The sequence below is a fragment of the Sinocyclocheilus grahami genome, unplaced genomic scaffold (assembly GCF_001515645.1).
Source record: "Sinocyclocheilus grahami isolate Dianchi unplaced genomic scaffold, SAMN03320097.WGS_v1.1 scaffold740.1, whole genome shotgun sequence".
Classification (NCBI taxonomy): domain Eukaryota; kingdom Metazoa; phylum Chordata; class Actinopteri; order Cypriniformes; family Cyprinidae; genus Sinocyclocheilus; species Sinocyclocheilus grahami.
The window spans coordinates 677162-687218 of NW_015505919.1; the positions used below are offsets into that span (position 1 = coordinate 677162).

General features: G+C 38.5%; 2 protein-coding genes across 2 annotated transcripts in view; both read right to left on the reverse strand.

Moving 5' to 3' along the window:
* Nucleotides 1-6927, reverse strand: part of gdi2 (GDP dissociation inhibitor 2) — an 18747-nt gene extending 11820 nt beyond the window's left edge. Inside the window, exons 1-4 of the mRNA XM_016244986.1 lie at nucleotides 6793-6927; nucleotides 2267-2374; nucleotides 2091-2190; nucleotides 1762-1896 (exon numbers count right to left, since the gene is read on the reverse strand). Coding sequence (XP_016100472.1) covers nucleotides 1762-1896; nucleotides 2091-2190; nucleotides 2267-2374; nucleotides 6793-6837 — 388 coding nt within the window. The 5' untranslated portion in view covers nucleotides 6838-6927. The remainder of the gene's footprint in view (nucleotides 1-1761; nucleotides 1897-2090; nucleotides 2191-2266; nucleotides 2375-6792) is intronic.
* An 811-nt stretch (nucleotides 6928-7738) lies between these two features.
* Nucleotides 7739-9096, reverse strand: LOC107560709 (ankyrin repeat domain-containing protein 16-like). The gene is made up of 6 exons (XM_016244954.1): nucleotides 8856-9096; nucleotides 8738-8780; nucleotides 8555-8663; nucleotides 8311-8472; nucleotides 8142-8220; nucleotides 7739-8031 (listed from the first exon to the last, which is right to left on the reverse strand). The coding sequence occupies exons 1-6, from the start codon at nucleotides 9094-9096 to the stop codon at nucleotides 7889-7891; spliced, it is 777 nt and encodes a 258-aa protein (XP_016100440.1). The 3' UTR covers nucleotides 7739-7888.
* Between the last annotated feature and the right edge of the window lie 961 nt (nucleotides 9097-10057).

Consider the following 10057-nt stretch of genomic DNA (forward strand, 5'->3'; position numbering starts at 1 on the left):
AGTTTTTTCATGTGCAGGAAGAGCAAGTTCTGCCCTTTTCTAATTTACCTTGCCATAGAATACGGCCGTGCTCACTGATGTAATGTTACCTGTATTCATATTTAATCAAAAGTAAAATTGCCATTTCAATTTGATTATATCCATAATACAAATACCATTAACATATGACTAATCAACATTATTTCACTAGTATTAATATTGTTATTGTTACAGCTTAACAAATTGCAGCTGACCTTGCTAGCTAGCTAAACTATTGTAATAATGTCATTCCACTATTGCACAGTGTTGCCGCTTGGCAACATACATTTGAATGATTTACCAAAAACAAATTTTATAAAAACTTTTTTGAGAGGTGAATGTGTCATCATAACATCGTAACAGTGATGTTTTAGATTTTTTTGTAGAAGTGACACGGACTGGTTCTTGTTTGTTACTGACATTTTAGCTTGCTTTCAGCAACTACCGACAAGAGACGGCAGTCTGTCAGAAATCTCGCCACAGAAAAAAATAACTGCATGTCATGTGACTTAATCAAAGCACATCATTGGCTAAACTAAGGTCTTCTCTTTCCAACAAAAAAACGAGAATGTTCTCTTAAAGACAGTGGCAAGGAAATGAACACAAAGAGTATGTTGCCATATGGCTACACCATGCGGTAGAGGGTTAAGTTGATAAAGCAAAACATTTAAACTACTGTTCTTACGTCATCACAAACATTCTAAATTAAAACTTACCATTGACAGAAACAGTCAGCTCTACTGCCTTTTCTTTTGCATTTAAATCTTTATTACAAGCAATCCTACAGTTCATAAAGAACTTTAATTAAGAACTTAAAAATTATTGCCTTGTTTATCTAAAAGTGCTCTTTTCTTTTAAACCTAGCCAAAGAGCCATAGCCTATGTGTTGACTGAAACACAGTAGACTTGCGTACACAGGCTGAGACCAGACGTGAGATTTGGTCATTGCCACTGCTCACGTCCATATTGATAAATTCCAAGTTTTGCATTGAAATGACCGTACGCCCAATTTTCTGTCATATGTTCGTTTTGTAAATGAGGCCCACAAGCTTTGGTACCAATCTCAATTTGGTACTCGCAAGGCAGCTTTATATATGCACGAGCACGCTTTGGATGTGACTGCGCACCGTCTCTGGAGCACGCGAGTACCGAATTACTTAAAAAGACGTGCAAATAAATAATACATTTTTGTAACGATGCAACAATGACCCGATTATGCAAGTGACAATTCTGTCAACTGTACCGAAACGTGAGCGAAAGTCTTGTATTGCACACAGCGTGCAGCGGCTCTTGTAGTGCAGACGAGATGCGCCGATGTGAAGTCATTTTAAGAGAAAGTCAACGAGAGAAGACATGGTACAGCTGAATCACTCACGCCGTTTTCAAATGACTAATTTGATCTGATATTCTGTGTGGATTTATTTACTCATCAAACATACATGCTACAGGCTATTGAATAAATGTGTGAATATCCATCATTTTAAAGTCGAAGGCTGCGGGAATGAGTAAAACTATATGCGATGTAGCCTATGTACAATCCCACACCAAAATTCAGGACCTGATTAAACATAATAAAATGCAGCGGATTGCAGGAGAGAGAGGGGGTGGGGGGGTTGAGGAATCACGATGTCAGCTTAACATCGTACTGTCTGTCAGCCGTCGGCGATGCAAATCTGCTGCATTTGCAACACCATGTGTTTGTTCCTATCTTTAGATTATCCGAATCGTAAAAATGTCACTTACTGGATGCCAGAGCTTCAGTCTCAGTGGAGGGCACTTTGTAGATGCTGCCCTTTTTGTAGACGAAGCTGCCCTCAATCACTTTGAAGTCCAGGTAACGCGTCACCTGTGTGATCAGCAGCATACGGACCAGCTGACCTATGAATGCAGAAAGGACACAATCATCATCCATTGTATTCTTGAGGCATGACGGAAAATTGCTAAGCAACAGGATAAGTGTGACTGAGGGATCCAGCAGCGCCTGGCGCAGAGCGATCCAGAACGTGCTGCGTATTTGGCTGAGATTACAGATTCCAAATGTAAATGTAAAGTTTGATGTTGCTGCTTCCTACCGTTGGCCATTAGAAACTTGGGAATGAGGTCCACGTTCCAGTCGCGGCCCTTTCCCATGGACTCAGGAGGGCTGCCAGGAAGGCTGAAACGCTTGTACAACTGTGAGCAAACCAAGAGACAATGTTAGTGTCTGTGGAGATTTAGAGTAATGCTGTGGTGTCAAACAGTGACTTACATCCTCCAGAGGGGTGATGGAGGCACTATCCCCTCCATAGTACGAGTTCCTGTCCATGTGCAGAACCTTCTTCCCCTTCACTGACATAATCCCAGACAGGATGCATTCCTAGAGGAAACACATGAATGCAGATTCAGTACAACATATCAGACGTGACCATGATGACCCCAGGCCATTCGAAATGCAGTCATGGTTTGTGTAATATACTGAATGCCAGTTATTTAGTGGTTTTGAAGCAGGTTGCATCTCTGTAGTAAATAAAATTATACATTGCTGTCCTTGACTTTGACAAAGTATGCATTGTTTGTTTTAAAGAACCAATCCAAGCATATTGACATCCTGTAGACATGCCTTTAAAACAAGCCCTAGCACATTTTTGACTTCTTTTCAATGGCACTGTGGAGTAGGTCAAAGGGGTTCAGCAGAGGAATGTCCTGTATGCTTTACAAGAATGTCACAACTAAAACAGACAGCTTTACTCATCATAAACGGTCTATCATTGTAGCAAAAACAACTTAACCTAGTTACACCTGTATGATCTATACAGAAGTGCAGACATGAACTGAACATTGTACCCATTTAAGGGCCATAACTAGTGTTATTATATAGTATTATATTTATAGTATTAGCTTTTATTTTTATATTTTCATTTCGTGCTTCATTTTGTTGGTTTAAGATTTAGTAATTTTGTTATATGCTTTTGTAACGTATTTTTATGTTTAGCTTCTTTAGTTTTATTTCTGTTTTAGCAATTTTAGTACTTATTATTCTGTGATATTTATCATTTATTTTAGCTTTAAGTCAAATAACATTTTTACAACGCTTATGACAGATCGCTTTGTTTAAAAAAATGCTACAAAATTACCAGCATGGACGTTTAAAGGCACAATATGTAATTTTCACCACTAGAGGGCGTGTAATCAAAATAAACAAATAGACAAAGGCGTAGTTTGATGACGCCGTGACTGAGTGTGGAATCACGGGAGTTGTCGTCTTCATCCCCACAGCCGATGCAATCTGACGGGACTCGGGCAAAAATCATGTTCATGGATGAGCTAATGATTTATTAACGTAGTAGAATGAAGCAGGGTGAGGCTGAAAGCCATTGACACAAAACGAGGCCGCTGAGCGAGCGTGACACACGGCTCGTAAGCAGCGGAGCTTTTATTATGCCACAGTCGACCGCTTCAGCTCCTTCCGGTCGTGCATATGTGGAGGGAAAAAGCAGCGCTGTTTTATCACACTAGATACATTTGAAAGTTCTGTTATAATGCTACTCTGTGCAGCCGTCACCGGTCTATTAAAACACACAACATATTAAAGCATCTTTGGTGTTTCCATGTTTTCTACAAAACCAGAAATCGAGGGGTTATGACGTCATTGGCAGGCGACACAATGACACTATGGACACGGTCCGTGTCACTAGTTAAAATTGCTTATTTCTCTGGATTTAAACATTCTTCGAAACATTTGAGATAATGTAAGTACACAAGTCAGCAAAATATATAACACTGTTCTAGTGGTTTTTGGATATTTTAATAAAAAAAATATTGTGCCTTTAAAGAAATGCTGAAACACTGTCCTCTCACAGGCCATAATAAATTATTAGAAACAGCGCACCTACAGACCATGTGAAGGAGTGGACTTTACACGCAATAGACGCCATCGAATGACACAGTTCACAATGGCATGTACTCTCAAAGCGATTAACAACAGTAACTCATTTTCTAGCAATTTTAAAATGAGGTACGAGAGTAACAAAACCCATGTGAGTGGAGATGAGCCAAGTCCTTAGCATTTCAAATATGTAAGAATATATCTAAACAAGACAACGCCTGCTTTGCATCGCACTGTTAAGCTAGAACAGGTCAGGATGGGATACCAACATAAGACCTACTTCTCAGCTGATCAACGCTGCTGAATATGTGGCACTGTATTACTACAAGCAGAAAATGTTTGTGCAATTATTAATTCAAAAACTGTTTTGTGGAAAAAGTACGCCCAAACGAACCCCTCATGACTATAGAAACAACTTAATTCAGACGTCACCAGATCAGCTCATGCCAAGGTGGTGGTTACCAACATTTTTGGTCTTGGAGGAAAACAAAAATGCTGTTTTACACATCAAAAGCCAATTTGTCATGCCCACATAATCAATGTCCTCACCTCAAATGTCCATGACTCAGCTGCTCTCAGCTCAAAGGATGAGTTCATTTATAACTCAAGGAAAAATCTAGAAACAAAATGACTACGTACTAAATCCAAAGATCTTTTTTAGCAGCAATAAGGGTTAAACGTTAACATTCGCTGTAAAGTGTACAGCAGATCCACACGGCTGATCACCACCTGCTTCTCCTTAATAAAGAATCAGGCTGCAGTCACATGAAAGGCCCTAAGAAATGCTCCTGACATTTGCCTCCCTCTTTCATGGCGTTAAACACCTGCTGGGATCCAGCATTTTGGCTTCAGATGACTATCAGCGATAGAAATCATCACACTCCAGAAAAACACTTCTCCCTCTCTTCCGCAAGTGAAAGCTCAATCATCCACTATTTGATGTTTCTTTTGTTTGTCGCCTTTTCCCATCAATCCACTGTAGAGGATTCATCACATTATGTGGAGAAAGACGTCTACACAATACGAGATGGCATAGCTGCCAATAAAAAGAGAAAATGTAAAGAGACAGTGACAAAGTAACAAGTGTTTTACAATAAAAGAATAACAAGCCAGTATAAGAATTCCTATCATTACATGTTTTACAATGGGCAAGACCCTCGTGACAAGACCCTTGTTCTTTTAAAACTCAGGGGAGTTTAAGCATCATCAACGCTCCTAACTTCCAGTCACTACACTGTCCCGCTCAGGCTAAAGGGATTATGCAATAAGCCATGTAATACCAGAGCCTTACTATGCTCAGGGAGACCGTGGCCTCAGGAACTATGAGGAATTCCTCATAAAACAGCTGAGACAGGAACACTGTTGCTCATTTTTCACTTGCATGCCTCCCTGAGCTTGCCACTCTTGTCTGATTTGCAGAACTAAACAGAAGACGTCAGTCTCGGTTCCTCTACAAAGCGGACCAACGCCTTTCTGGTTCTCTACTGATAGCCTAATTCACCTCTGCACAAAAACGTTCTCTGTTTGCATCCCATACTTCCTGTTTTAAAGGAACCACTTTGTATAGGTTTCTTTAACACTTTTACACTAACCCAAGCCTTTAGTGAAAGCAATGAAATATGAATAATCGATATCCACCATCAATAAAATGCAACATTGGTTTTAATGCACACTTGAGTCTGGCAGGGTTTATGAGACTACTCATGCAGGTTTACGAAGATGTGGGTGCATGTTTTCTTATTTTAAAACTAAAAATAAACAAAATTGTGCACTTGATCCTGTTCAGACTGCAAGGAAGCAAGGTTTTCAGGGCCTGTCCCACAAAACAAATTACTTTGACTAAAATGCAAAGTACAGTAGCAGTCAGGAATAATTTTCATCATGGGGTTTTCCCGATGCATAATTTAAAGGTAAATATTTACAATAATGTATACTATAAATTGTGTAATTTTGCAGGTAAAAGCCTGGAGGATGGGGGTTATGACATTTTATCTGTATTATAAGCATAAAACAACTTCCTGACTGAATGAACAGGCATATAAAGCATTGCAATGGAATATGTAATGAAGGTTTTCTGTTTCACTTGAGGGTGTGGTTGTTTACTGACCTATGTTGACGCAATAAGTAATCTCAAAACTGGTTCATTGTGTCATTTAATTTTAAATAAATACATATGAAACAATCCTCCACCCTTAATATAATTATTAAGACAACCTCTTGTAAAAAAAAAAAAAAAGACAAAAAAGACACCTTAACATTGAGGAAGCCTCTGGACTACGTTTTAAAAAGCAGATCAAATATGCACGTTGCTAACAATTTTATGATTTTTAATAATAATTAAAAAAAGATTTCATTAACAATTAGAGAACATTTATTACCTAGACACAGAACGCAAGCTGTGTAGTTGGCACTGTCAAAACATGAAAGCCTCATTACAAGCGAGCTATCAAAAGATCACACTAAAATAATAAAACACAAAAGGATTCTTGGTGCGTTATTAACCTGATATTAAACACGGAAATGCAATATGAATTAGTTTTGTGTAGACACAAAACACCGTCAAATTTGTAACCGAGGCCTGTGAAGCCGCGGCTCTGGGCGCCAATGGATAACTATAACACATGCTAAAGTTAGCATAGAGACAGATTAGCACAACCGAACAGTTAGAATGAATGCCGATTAGCCTGAGGGTAACGCTAGCAGTGTTACTAATTCGCATATCCGATAGAGTTCGACTGGCTGCTGATTAGCATGATGCTAAAATTAGCATGTTAGTAATTAGCCTCCCAATGTGAGCGGTACAGTAACAGCACCGCCTAGCAAGATCGAAACAGCCTCTGGCTTTGGTTTTTCTTAAGATTTTTACATCATGTACGCTTATGTATTTGGATTAAATAATATTTGGATACCGTCAGCCCGGTTCCCAACACGATAACGTCGTATTCTTCATTCATTTTTCCTCGTCTTTAATCCCCTTTTCCTACGCGAAGAGACCGAAGAAAATGGAGATCTTGCAAAGCTGGAAATGAAAGAAGTGCGCTGTCACGTCACCACCAGTGGGTGTGGCTGAAGTGGGCAGGGCGTGCGAGTTTGCGCGTTCTAAGCTGCGATTGGAGGACTGTGTTGTCAATCACAGTGAGCGAATACTCCGCCCCCTGATCACCAAACAGAACAGAACCGCTCACCTGCATAAAGTGGCGGGGATTTTGATTCATGACTCGAATCTTTAAATACGTTCACAGTACTTACAATATATTTTGTTACTTTCATTTCTATAAAGAATAACAGTAAAGCTAAGAAGATAATACATATATGGCTCAATTTATATATTATATATCAATTTATATGGATGTTCTCTAACGGTTTACCCCTGATGAAAACAAACAACAATGACTAAAGTGACTCTTTCTATAGGTTACATAGTTACGCCAGTAGGTGGCGAAAAGTTGCTAAGAAGATAATACATATATGGCTCAATTTATATATTATATATCAATTTATATGGATGTTCTCTAACGGTTTACCCCTGATGAAAACAAACAATGACTAAAGTGACTCTTTCTATAGGTTACATAGTTACGCCAGTAGGTGGCGAAAAGTTTAGCATCTTTGCGTTATGAAATAAACCATTCACCCAGTGTCTTTAGTTTGTGTTTAACGCCATTCAGTGTTGTTCCGATTAAACAAATAATCCAGTTCATTCAGACTCATTTAGTAAAAGGAACTTAAATGAGAACGATTCATTTAAAAGAGTCATTCAAAAACGCCGATTTGTTTACAAGTTACTACAATGACCACAAATGTGTACAAACTATTACCAAAACAGCTGCGAAGCCAAGTTCCTGTTCAGAGTTTCATGTCGCGCTTTTCATATGAAAAGACACAAATTCATAAGTTATACCACATGACTTTCATAAAAGCATTTATTTTGTAACTTTGTGTCTCCACTTTTGCTTAATATTCATTCAAAGCACTGTTTTATTCATTTGACACAGATATTACATTTCAAGACTCGAACACTTCTTTAATGTGAGGTTTGGCATACTGTCTTGCTGTCTTGCTAGTATTGTCTTCAGTATCTGTGAGTCCCAATTGTAGCAGCATCCTAACGGCGTCCACATGCTGCCCAATGCATGCCATATGTAGAGCTGCAAACCATAAAAAAATATTTACACATCGTGTTCTAATAAAAAGATCCCAATTACGGCATCTCACTAAGGTGGCATTCAGTGAAATACACTGTAAAGTGTAATCCTACCAGATCTTCCTTTTGTGTCTCTTGCATGTAGATCAGTGCCCAGGGCAAGCAGTGTTTTTATTGTGCTTGTGTGACCTTCCTGAAAAATGAGCATTGAGATCAAAGCCAGATTAAAAGAAGAAGTGTGTTTATCTTAACTGTGCTTCATGTTTAATGCAATAGATACAACCTTTGCAGCGTAATGTAATGCAGTCAGCTCCAGTTTTGTGGCTCTTGAGTTTATATCGATACCAAGATTATGCACGAGAAAAGAAAGTGCTTCTTCCTGAGCAGTTACAGAGGCCTGGTGTAGGGGCTGCACACCGAGAATATCTACAGCTGAGGGAGATGCCTAAACCAGATAAACATGGACATGCTCACATCTAGTATAAGAAAAACATTGTATGTGAATTATAATGCAAATATGAGCTTACCTGGTGATCCTCAAGAAGCAGTTTAGCAATAGCTATGTGTCCATTCCTTATGGCATCCATAAATGGTGTGACTCCACAACTGTCCTTCCCATCAGGCTCATAGCTACAACTGAATTAACATGCAAACCGTGTGAGCAAAATAAGAAGGCATTGTGTTATACACGCATACTCAAAATATGTTACCTTTGAAGCAAAATCTTCACTGCATCCTCACAGCCGTGCATAGCTTGGGTGAGAAAAAGGCAGATACATAAATGCAAGTCTGGGAAATTTTGGGGGAAAAAATAATTTGCTTCTATACCAGCAGTGTGGAGGGGCGTTCTGCCAGTCTTGCTCTTTGTCTTCCAGACCTCGGGTCTGGCCAGTAGGAGGTGGTGTATGATGGCTGGATCTCCTTCTCTGCATGCAATGTGGAATGAGTTCCATCCATCCTTGTTCTGCAGCACTGGGTCAGCACCGTGATTCAGCAGCTCCAAAATGACATCGAGGTTTCGACGGGTACAGGCCATCATAAGAGGGGTCCTAAAGAGGATAGAAGTCATTTTTGTTCAAATGCAGCAAAGCTGCTCGAGAACAAATGGCAGTTTTGGTACTAAAAATAAAACAATTAAAAATAATTTTCGTTAACTGAAGTAAAGCTAAAATAAAGTAAAAAAATTAATATAATTCATATTGCATTTCCGTGTTGTTTAATATCAGGTTAATAACGCACCAAGAATCCTTTTGTGTTTTATTATTTTAGTGTGATATTTTTGATAGCTCGCTTGTAATGAGGCTTTCATATTTCGACAGTGCCAACTACACAGCTTGCGTTCTGTGTCTAGGTAATAAAGGTTCTCTAATTGTTAATGAAATCTGTATTTAATTAATATTAAAAATCATAAAATTGTTAGCATGCATAATTTCTGAACGGAAATCAGAAATACTGGCTTGGCAACTAAATAAAATAAGTTTGAAGAAGTACTAAAATATATCAACAGAAACCTCCAATGTTTTTACTGCGTGGTCGGACGTAATGTGTCGACGACACCACCGTTTACTTCAAAATAAAAGTCCCACTATTAGTCACACTTTTATCTTTGCAAAATATAATATTCTTATAAAACTGTAAAACAAGAAAATGAAGCACAATGGCAAAGCAGTATGACATTACCTGTTCTTATGTTTCTTACTACCCACAAACTGCTGGTAGACAGACAGACAGATAAATACAGTAGACAGAAGACAGACAGATAGACAAATAGACAGATAGATAGATAGATAGATAGATAGATAGATAGATAGACAGAAGACAGACAGATAGACAAATAGATAGACAGATAGATAGACAGATAGATAAACAGATAGATAGATAGATAGATAGACAGATAGACTGATTGACAGATAGATAGACAGATATATAGATAGATAGATAGATAGATAGACAGAAGACAGACAGATAGACAAATATATAGATAGATAGATAGATAGATAGATAGATAGATAGATAGATAGATAGACAGA